The following is a 16,973-nucleotide window of genomic DNA, read 5'->3' as shown; positions in this document are numbered from 1 at the left end:
AGAGTATCTCTACCGTGTGATTTCATACGAGCGAGGGCAAGATTTTCTATCCCAGAGAGAAAGAGCAAAAGGCACCATCTCCTGTCTTTCCAGACTAAACTATTGTGACAGTGGAAAATGGTAAGCAGTTTAGAATATTGCCAAACAAAAGAGCTTTTAATCAAAGTGCATACCAGACCCTGCGGAGTATAAAACACTCCCTCATCAAAAGGCCTATTATACACTTACTCACATCAAAGGCCTACACGTTCCTTAATTGCAAGATTCTTTTCTTATTCAATTATGTTATGCTTATGTTTTTATAACGCTGATACAAAAAAGGGGGCTCGGATAACCAAATCAAAGGGGCTTAATTTATTATCTCTGAACAGCCGATGTGTGTTCACTACAACATTATACATTTGTGTAAATGTTTTGGTGCTTCACCAGGCCTCGGGATACTGAGATGGCACAAAGCACGAGCGTTTCAGGAGAAATTAAACAGAGTAAAACTAGCAGGTTTAGATAAAGCAATCACATTACTGTCGCACTTGAAAAGAATGCATTATTTTGTACTTGAGCGAACGGAGCTTTATTGCTGACACCCCCAAACAGAAAGTTGTATATACACTATAAATGCACAGGGCCTAGGAGTTTTTCTCCATCTCTTTTGTTATCTAACCACAACATAATCAGCAGCTAAGTCTGCTTGCGCTGTTCAGCCATACACTAAAGTCCCTGTGCAGAATTGCAAAATAAGTTGGGTGTAAATATGTAATTGCCAGTGCTTATTCTGAGATCTGAAATATTAGGGAGCAATATGGAACGCATTAAAATCCTGGTTGTTAGGGGTATCGGTTACACTGAAGACATGCAGGAAAATGTGCACTGTCTGCGAATCTGGCGGAGATAGAGGGGGTAAGATGAGGGGGGGAGATAGGAGCAGGAGAGGGTGAGGAAATGGAGAAGAAGAGACAGAAGAAGAGAAGAGTAAGATGAAAATCTCTTGATGTCTTTCTGAGAACATAGACACATTATTTAAATCTCCATCACTTTTTAATGTAAATCTGATCAGGCTGTGCCCTGGATGAAGGAGGGGAGAAGGGAAGTAGAGGCAGAAATGGAGACACGCACACTGACACAGAAAGCTTTATGATAAAACACCGTTAGGATTGAAAGCTGGATGTTGCTATCTCGCTTCACACTTGATTCTTTATGAAACATAAACAAAAAACCAAAACGATTTTATATTAACCGTCTTTTTTTTTTTTCTTAATGAAAAAACACTTACTTCCACTGTGGTGGAATATTTTTAATGTGCATGTTTGTATATATGGGTGCACGTGTCAGCTTGTACGTGCGTGCTTTATGTGTGTGTTTGTGTGCAATCTGATATCTGCCTCAGGCCCCATGGCCCTGGTCTGTCTGCATCCGAAAAGCAAACTCTGCAATTATGATGACCGCCCTGTCCTTTTCATTTCCCATCGCTGTCTCTCTCTCCCTCTCTCGTTGTCTGCTCTTATGCCTTCCCCTCTCTCTGTCTTTATTTTTCCTCTTGTCTGACCTGTCTGTCTCTTTGGAAAGGTAGCCAAAGTCTCAATAGCTATAAAATAACGCCAAGCTCGATCACCTCAAGTTTCAATGCAAAATCATCTCGCTCTTTTTCTATGTGTGCAGTCCGTTCACCTCACAGATAGCCTCCAAAAAATTGCTCATCTGTATATTTACATGGCCATTGTTCATATTTACTAGCAATAACCCCCCAAAAAAGCCAAACCGCAATACTTCTCTTTGTAATTTCTTATATATTGTTGTGTGAATTTGGTTTTATCTGGCTGTACGTTAATTTAGATTTTTGGAATCGCTTTCTAAAAATTACAGCATATTCTAAGACTATTTTTACTGAACTATATTATGCTGTATTATAATGCATTGTATGCATTACAGAAGCTATTCTATACTCCCACTTTACTACATTACAGGGAAATATTGCACTTTTTACTTCACTAAATTTATTTGACAGTTAAAGTTAAAGATTTTGAAAACCTGTAATGAGCGTATAAAATATAACGCCTCACTATTCAGTAAAATTAAATTACACACTAGCATATAAAGTACTTAAAACTGCTTCACCTCCACCAGCTATACCATTAAAATTCTGCTTACACATTAGTTAATAAGTGTTATAAAAAGTAATTATGTAACGTAGCCTCTGTAATGACTACTTTTTGTTTATTTAAATTACACATTGCTGCTAAAAAAGATTCAATTTAATTATTCGTATATTTTTGTACTGCTGCTTTTACCCATTAAAGTAACTAAATACTTCTTCTTTTACTGTTCATCTTTAAGTTCTTTTAAAGTCATTTTCTGCTCAGCGCGCTTTTCTCCAGCTTTCCGCCTCCATGTGACTCCCTGACAGGTTTGAATGAATGATTAGCTCATTGAAGTGCTTACTAATTCACGCATTTAATTAATTACAGTTATTAGAGCCGCGCTTACTAACATGGCACGGCCGTCGCTGACCAGAAATGTCAACCGAGTACTTAACCGAGGCCTGGCCTTTTTGCTCCCCGCGCGCGTGTCAGGTGCCCCTGATGTCCACGTTACGAGCAGCGGCACGTGCGCGCCTCATTCTTCATGTTTCTCATCTGGAAAATCATCCCATGTCCTTCCTTCACCTTTCCCATATCTGCCCCTGCAATTGCTTGATTTGTAACTTGATTTCAGGAAAGGGAAAACCTGTAGATTATCCAGCTTTCATTAGAGGGGAAAAACCCAGTCCGTGTCAGAGAAAGAAGAAATCAATTTAATACAGACTTAACTGGAGGAAATTGCATATTCTGCCTGTATGTGCTGAACAGGCACTTTCTCTTCCTCACCAGAGACCTGCCTCCCTATTAATTGCAGTGTGCGTGCATGCCAGTGAGTAAGTGGATGTGTGTGTGCGCGCGTGCGGGCGTGCATTTTGTTTGTTTGTGTGTGTTTAGTGTTTGTAATGTGCAGAACGCATGCTTTCATTTGTGCGTTAGGCGCTCGAATGCATGTCGTTACCTGAGTGTGTATTCAGTCTTTTTGTCTGTGTGTGGAGGTCAGTTCTCAGACCCGTGGTAGGGCACCCAGCCAGATGTGTCCTTTTCTTTATTTGCGATGTGCATGTGCGTTCTCCACACGTGGTGTGTGTGTGTGTGTGCGTCTGATTTCTTTGTTGGTGTATAGCGCATGCATAGGCACAAGTGCATGTGACTTAGCCAGGTGGAGAGGAGATTGGTTGGTATTTATGAACAAACGTCATAATTGTGACAGGATGATATATGACCTGCACATTCCACAGTCCCCCCCCCTCCTTCCTTCTCTCTTTTTCTTTTTGCTAAAAATATATATCTGTGATATGAGTCTTAAAAGCTGATGGCCAATTTAGTATGGTGTGTTGCGGCCAAGGTCATAGAGATCTGAGTTCCTTGGTGTTCCTCCCTCCGAGGCCTGTTCTAATCTACAGAGCAAGAAGAGGGGCTCAAAGTCATTTCTCTAATTGCTTTTATAAGGTGCCCTTTTCACATGGTGTCTTCCCTGCTCATTCACTTTCATCGCCATTACAACACCTTACCTCTGCACCTGCTGGTTAGGATATGTCCATATTATACTGCTGTTGCTTTATATTAATATTACGAATCTCATATTCAGAGGGAGTGATACTTCAAACCACAGGAATTCGACACTGCGTTGTCTTCCTTTACTCGCTTCTTCTCCTCGTCTGAAGCGTTAACCGGGGTCTGCGGGCTAAGTGTTTTGTGTATATATAGGGGTTTTTCTGATTCCCTAAGTGTTGCCTCTGCATTGGTGATCTATAAGAGGCGCTGAGGTGGTGAGCAGCACAAGGTGAGGGAAGATGGAAGCAGGGGTTAAAGTATGAGAGTGAAGGCTGAGAAGGATAAGGGGAGAGGGGGATGAGATTGAGTCTAGTGCATTAAGACAGTGTATTATTTGGTGGTTCCACTTGCTTGCGTCCATTAGGGGTGGCTTCTGTGCTATTAAAGGGGTCAGCGAAGTGTGTGCACCTGTGTGTGCCCACACGTGTGTGTGTTTTAAGAGTTAGTAAAGTGGTCCAGTATCTTATTGAACAGGATGGGACTCCCCTGCTCTAATACTTCTTCATTTTATTGGATTGGATGGCCCCGGTTATAATTGTGTTAGAGCGCTTCCCCATCTATCCTCTCCTCCTTCTCCATCTTTCTTTCAGCAGTGATCACATGTCATTCCTGGGTACGCCGCGGAAAAGAGCAGGATAGAGAAGGAGAACCTCTGCAGTTGCCAACTTTCTGTATTCACGGAGGAAAAGTTTAACTGTTTGCCTCCATCCTTGCTCTGAGTCCTTCCTTCTTTCCTTCCTTATGGTGAAAGTCCTAAAGGTCATTGTCTTGTTACAGATAGCTCGTCTTCTGGGTTTGATGGCAGGTGACAGGTGAGAGGTGTTGGCAGCAGCGGTAGTCTGAGGCATCAGGTGATGTTATCTTCACGGTGACCTTGCCGATTTCTGTCCTGAACACGTGCCTGTTTTGCGAACGCGTAGACACGAGGACGCTCACTTTGCAGCGGTTTCTCATTTTTGGAGCTTATTTACCGTGTTTCTCTCAGAATTAGCCTTTCTGTTTTAGTTGTAGCGATAGGTTGTGTGTAGCTGGGGGGCGGTAAGCACTGTCACCCTGAGCCGAGCTCTGTGGTGTTGCCTACTCAGCGATTGCTTCAGAGTTAACCAGAGAGGCTTCGCTGCCTCTCACTTTTCCTTCGCCCTTGAAGAGACCAGGAGTTGTCAGGGTCCTCATAAAAACCCTGAACGATTGCGTCTATGCGTTCTCCCTGTCTTTTTCTACTCCTTTTTTTCTTCTTCTCCTTCCAAAACCTGGCCATCTGTCTAATTGTTCACCTCCATCGCTTTAATGCTTTTTACATGCTTTTTCCCCCTCTTTCCAGGCAATAAACTTTATTTTCTTCGCAAGACTTCAATCTGCAGGGGGAGGGTAGGCGGGCGGGCAGGCAGGCTGCTCACCTTCTCCCTGCTGGATTTGCTCCAGTGGCCCCTCTTCAACCCCCCCTCTATCCTCCCTCTGGTCTCCCATTACTCCATCTCTCCTTTCCTTTCCCTCCATGTCTCTAGAGAAGAGGATATGTGTTCGTCAAGCTGACACCTGCTCTCATCTTCTCTGCTGGTCATACACACATAGAGAGCTATCCTGTTGAGGAGGCCTTATAGTGACCTGTTAATTATCACACCGCTGTCTCTTCTGACCTTGTTCGGAGGTAATACCTCATTTTTCTCACAGTAAACTGAACAACTGAAGATGATTTTTTTAAACATATGTGTTACAAATGAGGTTTTCTTACTATATTGTTACTTTGGTGACCAAATATTACTTTTCAATCCACCTGCATTTATGTGCATGTATACCTTGTGAAAGTGGCAAGGAGTATAAATGCACACTGCACATATAAGCAATTAAATCAGACAGTTGTCTCCTCTCACCTGTGATTACTGCTGTGTACAGATCATATAAGCAGGTACCCTATAATCATATCTATAATAGCCATAATCAGCCCTTTAATGCTCTGTAATAGCATCCATATAATGGCATAGAGTGGCATCAAGAGAATAATTCAGGCATAGATAATGGTGTGATAGCGTGGTTTTACCCTTGAGTCACAACATTGAATTTGTTGTGTGCGTGTGCGGGCGTGCGTATGCCTCTGTATGCATGTATAAACACACCCTGGGGCAGTTAAGGTGTCTGTAAAATGCCTGAAGAATCACATTTCCATCAGAAGATGCTCTTAACCCTTTATTGTTTTCTTTGTGCTCACTGCTCCATGGAGCGTCCTTGCTGTGAGTGTCATGTGTACTTAGCTGTGCTGAGACAGACACGCTGAGGAAAGACGTTCCCATATGACACCCAGAGACAGGAGATCAGATCAGAGGAGAAGGGATGCAGGGGAGCAACACCAGTGGTGGCGGATGGCGAGCTGAACGCCTTTCCGGGTGTAATCTGAGCTGACAGTGTTCCTCTGGGATGGCGGGTGGGAGGAAGGAGGAATACCTGGTGCTACTGTGCCCAGAGACCAGAGCATGAGGGATGCTCTGGAGTCTGGAATCTACATGCTCCATCTCAGTTCATGCGGCACGCACTCGTGCTAACATATGCCAGAGTCCCATGTGAGCTCATATGTTGCAGGTAGACCGAACCTGGCTTTTTTTGGTCGAGGGCCTCAGCAGATAAAGGGAAAAGTGGGGAGAGACAGAAAGGCATGGAAAGACTGTGAGTTGACAGACTTGATGAACCCCGTTGTATGATTTTATTAAACATGCATGCATTTTTGCTGAGGCCTTTGCCCTGCAGCACAATGCTACAGTAGGATGGAGGGGATGATGAATATTTAGCCTGTCTTCAGCAGTGTGTAAATGCAGCTATGCATTCACTTCTCAAGTCATTTATCTTTTTCTTCCTCTCTGCTATCTGTCTGCTACCCTGTCTGCCAACATATGGTGAGATGAGCCACACACAAACACGCAGGGAGAGGACACTGTCATTACTTATGAGTTTCTTAAGAGTCTTTAGACAGGACAGTAACTGGAAACCTGGATTCTCATCAAAGTAAAAGTGGGGAAAACATGGGGACTACAAGCAAAGAGCGATCACTCTTCCAGGACTTGAATCACTGCATTGTCCTGTGAAATAAAACAGAATGCAAACATTCAGCCTCTACTTGTGATCACTATTTCCTTTGACAACAGTGATTAACATGGGCAAAAATTAGAAAAAGGCTCTGAAATTTCTTTTGATTTGCTGTAACGTCTGTATTTTTCTGATCATATTGTTTTCTCTTTCTCAACAGCACAAAGCGAGAGTTGAAGCAATGATGTGCAACCTGGCTTCTCTGCGCAGTGTCAGGGAATTTGCTGAATCTTTCAAAGCAATGAAGCTGTAAGTATTAAACACAATGTTGTTCATTTTCATCCCTTCCTTGTTTTGAAAATGCAGGTTGTGTGTTTTTAGGATCACGCAGGCTTGGTGTAATAGATGCCGTTTATAAATTTTGTCTCCTCTTACTCTTGCCTTTGAGGTGGTCACAACTGAATTCAGCTGGCATTTGTCCCACAAAACCACACAGTAAATGGTATTGCTCATGCAGGTGCCCTGCATATGGAAAATTGCCCTGCGTGATGTTGGACCTGGACAATCAAACAACATGGAGAATCTCCAGTGTGAAAAACAGGAGAAGAGCTGGTTTAAAACTGATTTGTTAATTAAAGTTATGGCAGCGTGCCCAACTAAAAAAAATCATGGCATTTCCTATTAGTTGATCAGACTTATTTTTAGTCCAAGAGCAGGAATAAATAAACAGTTAAATTTAAAACTGTTGGGACTAAATAGCATCTTTTATTTAGGACTAGCAACTATTTATCTCTTTTATTATGCCATACTGAAAGGACATCTAAAATGTTACTGATGGACACCATATGGGGAAGGCCCCAGGAGTGAGTGTGTCTATTTGTGTCGATTTGCTTGACATTGGTCGAACACACTTTATGGCACTTATTTTGTGGTGGTCAGCTTTTATAGCATGTGTCTTGTGTCCCGTGGCCGCTCGTACGGTTGCTATTTTGGGGTCATAATTTCTATCATCCATACGGCTCATCCACCCGCAGGTCTCTAGGCAGGGGAGTGTGTTTTTGTGTGTGCGCAGGGGGTGTTGGTGTCAAGGGAGCCCCTTGGGGAGAGGCCGGGCAGTCATCGCCCGTAGCAGCCCTGGGGCAGGTTATGGCCATCCAGGACACGTGTCTTGGGTCACAGCCAAACCTCACGGTGGCTTCCCTCACTCTGTGTCCTATAGTTCCCTCCCTGCGCTTACATATATCCCTCCCACCCACACTCAAGTTATGCTGGCCTCCTTTCAACTCCTCAGTCCTCTCACACTTTAGTTTTTTTGCATATCACTGTTTACGAATGTTTTATCTGCCTTAGTTTCTCTTTCTTTCTCGTTCTCTTGTGTCGTCTCTCTGTCTGTGTCGTTCTCTCTCCACCTCAGTATTTTGGCAAGGTTGTATTTCTTCATTAGCCGTGCTGTTGGGGGGGGAGTGCGGGACTCCCAGGGGACGTCAGAGTACATTAATTCTCATCAGAAGGCGAACAGAGCAGAGTGGAGGCTGGGAGCTCTGAGCTGTGAATGGCACTGGGCAGCTGTCTGAGTCTACCACCACTCTATTACTGCACGTATGTCTTCAGGCATAACATGCACAGGAGCGGCAAACACAGCACGCACAAATATGTGCATACAGACATACGCGGGCGCACACACATACACAGATTTGTAAACACACAGAGACAAACAGACACAAACACACACACATGCTCATACGCACATGCACAATAATGCTCCTGCAGCGTGTCATTGACAGGTGAAATGTAATCAGAGTCTTTTTCTTTTCCTTCTCTCGTTTCTCACTCTCTTGCTTTTAAGTGCTTTAGTCAGTGGCTTTCACGCTGCTTTGTGTTCCATTGACCCCGATTCTGCTTTAATTGCCTGTCCTTTGAAATGAAATTACCTGGATATTGATATTGTTGAATGCGGTGCAGTTTCATTGGGATGTAATTGATGGAGGACGGCACTGACAGAAGGCCCTAATACAATTTCTACTGAACGGTCCGTAATTAACACGTGGAATTTGTTTTCACCTCTGATTTGTTTTTACTGAGTTCAGCTTTAATTTCAAGCATTTAAAATGTAATAGGTGATTTGTAAAAACTAAACAAACAAATGAATATAACTAAAAATAATATACAAACCAGACAACCTTCGTCCACAATTCTTCCATTCCTTTATATTCTTGTAAGGGTTGGATTATTTTCTTGCTCCCTTCTTATGTTGCTTCTGTAGTGCGAGTTTAAATGTGGGTCAAAAAGAGTGGCGCTCTCATATCCACTGTATATGTGTTTGGAGCAAAGTGCATCGTTAACGACCAGCAGTACGAGCCAAGCTCACACAGGCAATCTCTTCCTGCTGGCCTACATTATCATAGAGGTCAGGGGTCATACCCAGGGGGGTTATTTAAAGTAAATATATAAACTGATGTCTCCCCGTTCGGTAGTTAACACCCTCGTTTGACCAGCGCTGAGATTGCACGGTGCACACAGTGTTGTGTGAGGTCTTAATGTGGACAGAGGGAATGTGGTGTGCAGCAGTAGGCCTATTAAAGACATTCATTAGACCTGCGCTTATGAGAGAGGGACTAACTGGTGGGCAGTCGAATTAACAGGCCTTTTACATTACAAGCAGACTCACCAGAGGCCCATCTGAGCTGCATGGGAGAAATCGCTGCACTGACCAGAGGAAAGTTGTTTATTTGTGGAGTTTTTTGATCACCAATTTGTGATGCTTTGTTTTTCTTTTGCCTTTACAGGTCACAACATGCAATTCTAAAGAGGTGTAAGTGTCGTAAGCGTAAGTTTAAATCAACAGCTGCAGTGAAAGGTTGAGAAGGTCAGGCTTTGTGTCTGTGATATTACTGCCCCTAGCCACTAAATTAGGGATAGAGCCAAGAGGTTTGCACACTGTTACTGTACTTCACACTCTATTAGACACGTGAACACTGGGGCAAAAACAATCAGTCTTTTTTTTTTGTTGCCTACTTTTAAGCTTAGAGCGATTTCTGAGCAAATTTCTGAGCATTACAGCAACTTTTACTCTCCTATCTCGTGTTATTAGGATTAAACTCAGGTCGCAGAGGTTGTTTATTTACAGATGTTCTTTTAATTAAGTGAGTCTTCCTCAATTGTTTTATTTTGGGCGAAAATTTAAATATCTCACATTCCTAGTGTGTGCGTTGCCGATAAAGCGCTGAGGTCGGCGTTCTTTAAGTTGACTTGTGCCTAGGTTGGTGCTCTTTAATGAACCTTGTGTGTTCAGAGGCCTGAAGGTGATCGTACAGTACACTACTATGTAATAGCATGGGATGGCTCATTATAGCAAGGCATAACAATTCACACATTAATTTTCCAGCATCCAGTTTTTAATTAATCCAGTAGGCAGTCTTAAACACAGGGTACACAAATTGCCTTCGGCCTCATAATTAATTCTAATGGAAGAAATTAAAAATTGGTGGGGTGTGTTTGGATTGTTCGACTGTGTTACTGTGGTTTTGAGCTCGCTGGAGCGACGCTGTCACCGACAAGGATCTCTCGCTGCCCTGACCAATCCAGCAGTCTCCTTCCCTTTCCGTGTGAGCGGGGAGCGTTGCTCAGTCGCCCACACGGATTCTGCAAGAATAAAAATGCTTTGTATGTCTCCGTCTCCTAAAACATATGCTTTCTCACTGGACCTTTTTAATAATGCCAGCTCCTTTTTTATTCCATGACTTAGCGCGTGCTTTTTCTTTGATCTGTTTTCTTCTGCTTGGCCTTTCTGAGTCGATGTGTTGGTAGGTTTGGTTACTCAAAGTGCTTCCACAGAGCCAGTATCAACATCCATTACTTTCACCACCCCTGTGTGTTGAAACTGTTTGAGATTGCTTTTCATTGTGGTGTTGCTCTTGGATCCCAGCCAGCTGTATTCGGTATCTACAGTAGCTGTGTAGCCATAGGGAGTTGCACTGGAAACCTCTGTATCATATCAGCATTACTGATGCTCTGTCTCTGTAGACCTCTAAAGTCTACCGCACTCTGGAATAAGACACCCCGTTTCCTCTCTCTGCTTTCATTTTTCTCTAATTCTCCTCTTTTTTTAAAAAAATCCTCCCTCTGTCTCTCATTACATCTTCTTCATCCTGATATGGTAGGAAATCCTTTTCTTTGGCCGTTTGTTTTCACTTCACAATCAGTCAAACATGTTTTGTTTTTCTGCTTTCTTCCTCCCATAGGCCGCTGCACATTCTGGTGTGTAACGCAGCAGTGTGCACTCAGCCCTATATGCTGACTGAAGACAACCTGGAGTCCACCTTCCAGATCTGCCATCTGGGTCACTTCCTGCTAGTGCAATGTCTACAAGACGTGCTGCGTCGTTCAGCCCCAGCACGTGTTGTGGTGGTTTCCTCTGAGTCACATAGGTAAAGAAAAGGAAGATTGACTAGTTTTGTGTTAGTGAGTATAAATATGTTTGATTGTTTGTCGAGAGGTTGCTACCTGTATCAGTGAGGTCTTTCCATATTAAAGTCACGCTGATAATTGCCCAGAACTAGCCTGTCTAGTCTTCAGGAGTTCATCGCCAGTCGTGCACTTAAAGCCGCTGCACTGGCTAGTTTTCTCGACGAGTTGACAGATAAGACTTTATGCGTATTGTCAAACATGACAGCCTCACTCACTCAAACTCATTCCTTTCCGCATGCTGTCACTGTGAATTAAACGTATCATCAGCATGATGGATGGCCTTATCAGCTAAAATTTACTTTGATCAAGTATCTGCTCTTTTATGTCTGACCCCCCTGACTCAGCCCTTTCCTCCATTTTTTTTCTCAAGGAACTCCAAAGGCTCAAGTTTTTCTGTTATGCAGCAGACAAGCGCAGAGTCTTGCAGTAATCTGTAAGCCCAGGCCCCAAGCCATGTAATTTAGAGCCAGTCCCTGTCTGTGTGCAGCATTGATCGTGGCTTCAGTCAGTCAGACGGCCAAGCAGTGATTGATTGGAGCTCGGCAGAGTGACCTGAGACAACGCGAACATACGCAGAGTTATTCTAGCAGATCAAACAGCAGCACTATTACAGGGGCCCTCATATGAGTTATGTTATACAGGCTGCCATGCATGATTGGGCAGGAGCAGCAGAGGGGATGGTTTGACACTCAGATTCACTTGGGGTCACTTTGCTATTACAAGCTGTAGGAAAAGTCGGAGGAAAACGGAGTAGGAAAAGCTCATGGAAGGAAAGGTTGCCGTGAAGGGAATATTGACATGTGATTGACGCGAAACTTGTTTAAGCAGTAAGAAAAGTGAGTACAGGCAAGTTTTGATTTTGTAAAAACTGTCGGGTTAGAATAAGGAAGATGCAGTGCTAAGAATGCACAGGTATTCTCCTTACTCTTCACCCTACAGTTTGCTCTCCTTTTCTGCCTCCCAACCACGGCCTCTCTCCTTCTGTCCTCAACAATCAGCAGTGGCTTTAACCCCTTCAAAGCAGGCTAAAGCAGAACCAGAGAGAGTCAGTTACACACTAACATAGACTAGAGAGAAGGAATAAAGGAGCAAAAGTAGACAATATCTCATATTGCATCTTCCATTCTGTCCACCTCATTCCAGACCTATATTACATCCACTGAAGTCCCTCCCTTTTTTGCTTGTGTTATTTTCACTTTCCGCTGATTTCCTGTTTACTTACTTAGCCTCCCCTCACAGGCAGTGGGTGACCCATGACCTGGCAGTATATTGTATTCCCTAAGCCCCTTGTCCGCTTGGTAAAGCAGTGACCTATAAGGGACAGGAATGGAAAAGATGGACGCAGGAGTAATGGCTGGACACTTTATCAGTTTCCACCACAGGGGCTTACTGTGGAATTGACCCAATACAGGTTTACTTTACTCTAGTACTGCATCAGATCTGGTCAAACGAGAGATCATATCCTTAATGAAATTACCTCTGAAATATCTAAGCTGCTGCTCAGGGACAGTAAACGGCATGTTTGAAAACCAAAATCTCTACATTAATATCGCTGCGAGACCTCATTCAATTGTAACGAGGCACAGCTTCGGCTTGTCGTGCAAACAAATTTTGATTTACAAAAAAAAAAAGGCTTTAGCGTCGAGGCAATTGATTTATTAACCTCTACTTGCTGAAGTAGTTACGAAGTTGCAGCACATGAAATGAAAAGCCTGCAGATGTTGTAATTTAGCCAAGCAAGGATGTTGCGGAAGGCGACAGTAAACAAGAGGCAGCGAGCTTGTAAAATCACAACAAGGAAACCAGGTGACATTTTGATTGGTTGTTTTCTAATGACTGGATTAATATGTAGGATGTGTTCCGCTGGTTTGGAGCCTCATCCCGCGCCTCTCACACATACGTACACACACAGACGCATAAATACACAGTGTCGTTTTCGTGTATTGAGATTTTTGTGTGAGCGTGTAATAACACGAGTAGTGTAATGTTTAAGGGGCCTTGTCAAACATCTGGATTTTAACAGCTCTGTCGCAGGCAATTAAAGAACATCATGTCACGTCTTTGATTTGTATGCAGAAAGCGCCACACATCTGCCGGCGGAAAGCCTACGCGCAGGCCGAGGCAGACTCACACTAACTACTCTTAATGCAAACTATCTTTCAGGTTCACAGACCTCCTAGACTCATGTGGCAAAGTGGACCTGGCGCTGCTGTCCCCCTCAAAGAAGGACTATTGGTCCATGCTGGCTTACAACCGCGCCAAACTCTGCAACATCCTCTTCAGCAACGAGCTCCACCGGCGGCTTTCGCCTTATGGTGTCACCTCCAACGCATTGCATCCTGGGAACATGATGTACACCTCCATACACCGGAGCTGGTGGCTGATGACCTTTCTCTTCACGCTGGCCAGACCTTTCACAAAGTCTATGGTAAGCGAGAGAAGAAGCTTGGAGAAAGTGTTATATCACCTCATGAGTGCGCAGGCTGTAGCTCAGCCTGCCTGAAGGCTCGCTGAAACGCTCGACTGGTTAACATTTGACATTACTTTTCATTGCGCTGGAATAATTCTGCAGCTAGTTATATTTTTCTAAATGCAAAGCCAGTCTGTGAATTTGTGACTCTCATATAGCGCTTACAGAGCTGGCGTATTTGTCTTGGCACATTTCTGGGAGAGAGGACAGGAACAGGATGGAGAGGGGTAGATCTGCTGAAGGCTCAGGGAAAGAGTCTGGGTTTAATAGATAGAGAGATATTTGTGGTTTGTTTTCCTCTTCTGCATGGCACTGTTTGTTTAACCCTGAAAGACAGTTTTCTATCCTCTCAGTACTCTATTCCAGAGAACCGCGACTATTATAGGCTGCTGTTAATGCCTAATCCCAGCCCTAGCTCCTATGCAGTTAAGTACTAAAATAAAAAAAGTTCTGTACCTAATACATTTTTACTGAAGGCGGATGTGGCAGCTCTTTGTTGTTGCAGTGATTTAAGTTTCGCCGACCAATCAGTATATTTTGGATGGGTATAGTTTTGTGTGGGGTGCCATTGCAAGGCCACTGCTGTTTTACAGACACAAGCGCACAGTATAGGAGAACCTCTAGCATCTGTACCTGAGTTGTGGCTGATCTGAGAACTCCTACCCAGTTTTGGAAGGATGGCATTAAGGAAGGATTTTGAGTTTGGCTCAGCACTTTTGTGATACAGTGTCTTTTTTGGGGATTACATTAATGAAGCTGCCCAGCACTACTTCAGCTATACACACATGCATACAGCATCCGCTGTGGCATCTGGTTGGATCATAAGATATCGGACAACTTACAGCTAAACTCCCGTGAAGGGTTTAACCTTTCCATTGTGGCTCAGACACCAACTGTTGTGAATGTGTAAGCATCTGCATGATTTGTATGTGTGGGAACGTTTTAATAGCATGTGTGTGTGTGCGCATGAGATGATATAAGGTGCCTGAGGTTAACGTCCTCACACGCTTTAGATATGAACGATAAAATCCAGCACCGTGATTTATTTCAGTCCATATTGTGTCCTGTGCTCTCTAAGACTTTTCAATGGATAGCAGCACTCTACCCTTTAGGCTCCATAGCCTCCTAATATATGCTTTAGTTTGACTATTACATCTTTCCATTAGCTGTTCTTCATACTTTATCAATTTAGTGTTTGCACTGAAGTGAAAATGTGATGTTGAAAGGCAGCGTGGTGGAGTTTTAGTGAAGCGTTGTTCTGATCCATCATGTTTGACAGACGCAAGGCCTCAGGCCGTCATTTGTCTCTCTGCTATTTGACATAGGATGAGAGATGAGAGGAACGGCTCCTCAGCACCTTTTTGCAAAATGCCAGGCTGAATATTTCCTCAGTTTGACTTTTTCTGTCACAAAGCAGTCTTTTGCGTCCCGTCTCTTTATTTTAGAATTAATTTTTTAATAGCTTCGTCCCGTGTTTCATTCTTAAAAGCCAAAGTTTGTCCAACATTCCTTCTAATCACATTATTTGGCGCGCTACCCTAGCCTGGATGATACCTCTGTGTATTTTTTCATGTATCTTAAGGATTTTAGGAGCAAGCACACATAACCAATTAGCAGAGGGATTTCTTTTTCTTTTTTTTAAATTTTACATGTCATTAATTTAATGAAGTGTAGATGTTAGTAAATATTAAAGGACAAAGGTAGAGCTAGTAATTAAATTCTGGTGTGCTGACACAGCGATTAGCTAAAACTCATGTCTGATAAAGGCCACACGCAGACACACAGCCTTACGCACAGACTCACACAGATACACAGACGCACCCCTAAGCTGAGCATTTGCTCTTATTTAAATCTGGGCTTGATAAGGCCCCTGAAAGTGTATCCTCTTTAAAATCCCACTCCTCACTCCTTCTGCCCCCACATTAAGGGCTTAATAAAACAGTGATATTATTTCAGTTATTGGTTGCAGGGATATGAAGATGCTATCGCTTTAATTGCTTGCGTACGCTTGCGGGATCCATGGAGATTGTTCTGGGATGCAAACATAAGCAGAATGTTGACTCCAAAAAACAATCACAAAGCCCCCATGTGTGTTCTTGCGCAAATAACCAGCCCCTCATTTAAAGCACAGGTTTGATTTATAGGAGCACAGGTGGGGTAAAATAGAGCTTTTCAACACGAACAGACACACATGGACAAGCACACGCATGAATTCGCAACACAGAGACGGCTGGAACACCTGGAGCTACATGTGGTCCTAAGTCATTAATTTGACTGCTATTGTAAAGGTGATCAAATGTCATGTAGGGCTATATGTGCCGTGGTTGGTCATTTAATCACACCCATGTTTTCGCCCCTTATTAATTGTTTCCTGCTCTTTTATGTTATCTTTTAACTTGCACGCTTTTTTTGTGTCTTTTCTTGTTGCCGTACTTTGGTCACGTCTAATCGAAACATGTGTGACTTCCTCGCTTTTGCATTCCTTGTGTTGTGGTTTGAACTTAAGAGAAAGAAACTTCTCTATTAGCAGGGAGCCCCAGCCCACTCTGCTATTGATGCACAGAACTGATTCCATTTTGCTGAGTTGAGAAAGACATCTATAAAGAGCCATGACATTTTAATCAGCCAAACTATCTCTCACTAACATCATGTTCCCCTCCCTGTGCCTTGATCTACTTATCAGAGATTGTGCAACCAGGCCTGTAACTCCTGTTTCTTTAATTCAGCGTGTTTAGTGTGGGAGTTTTGCCTGTGTCCTTTGGTGTGATTATCAGCACCAAATGATCTGGCCTGAAGTTGTGTGTGTGTGTGTATATGTGTGTGTGACAGAGAGAGAGACCTAAGAGAGAGCGAGAGAGGCAAAAAAACATCTGCTATCAAGTGATTTAGTTAGAGCAATTTAATGCAGAAAAGTTTGATTGACGCAGATCTTGGTCGATTTATTTGATCAAACATTGTATGATTTGTGGGTCTTTCTAGATTGTAGATGGTTTCCTTTGAATCTGAACTCTGGGCACACTTTTAAACAGCACATAATGAATTTCAGTGACTGTTGCAGTTATTAATTTGGCTGTAACCTTTGTGAAGTTGTCACCGTCCTGTCATGCTGGATCGCTGACCCTGTGACATTTTGTTGACTGACTGATTGCTCCCTCAAGATCGGTATACCCTCAGGCTCTGAGCAGCTGGGCTCAGCCTATACCCATCAAATATATACCTTAACTATAGGCAGAGACAGTGCTGAGCTGAATGGAGACCAGTGTGTGGGCAGTGGCTCCAGTACATCATCCACTATAATGGATAAAGAGAAGGGAGGGGTGTTGTGGGCACAGGCTTAAGAGGCTCTACTGGTCCAATCAGACGCCTCGATTCTCCCAGAGGCTGGTTTCATC

The 16,973-nt window shown here is 43.3% G+C and overlaps 1 protein-coding gene across 1 annotated transcript in view; it reads left to right on the top strand.

The window, feature by feature from the left end:
• Positions 1–16,973, top strand: part of wwox (WW domain containing oxidoreductase) — a 133,539-nt gene that overhangs the window by 32,358 nt on the left and 84,208 nt on the right. The window contains exons 7-9 of the mRNA XM_063479853.1: positions 6,865–6,953; positions 10,886–11,071; positions 13,275–13,539. Of these exons, the coding sequence (XP_063335923.1) occupies positions 6,865–6,953; positions 10,886–11,071; positions 13,275–13,539 (540 nt within the window). The remainder of the gene's footprint in view (positions 1–6,864; positions 6,954–10,885; positions 11,072–13,274; positions 13,540–16,973) is intronic.

This window comes from Pelmatolapia mariae, linkage group LG7 (assembly GCF_036321145.2).
Source record: "Pelmatolapia mariae isolate MD_Pm_ZW linkage group LG7, Pm_UMD_F_2, whole genome shotgun sequence".
In the NCBI taxonomy this organism is placed as follows: domain Eukaryota; kingdom Metazoa; phylum Chordata; class Actinopteri; order Cichliformes; family Cichlidae; genus Pelmatolapia; species Pelmatolapia mariae.
This window is presented reverse-complemented; position numbering and strand designations above follow the sequence as displayed.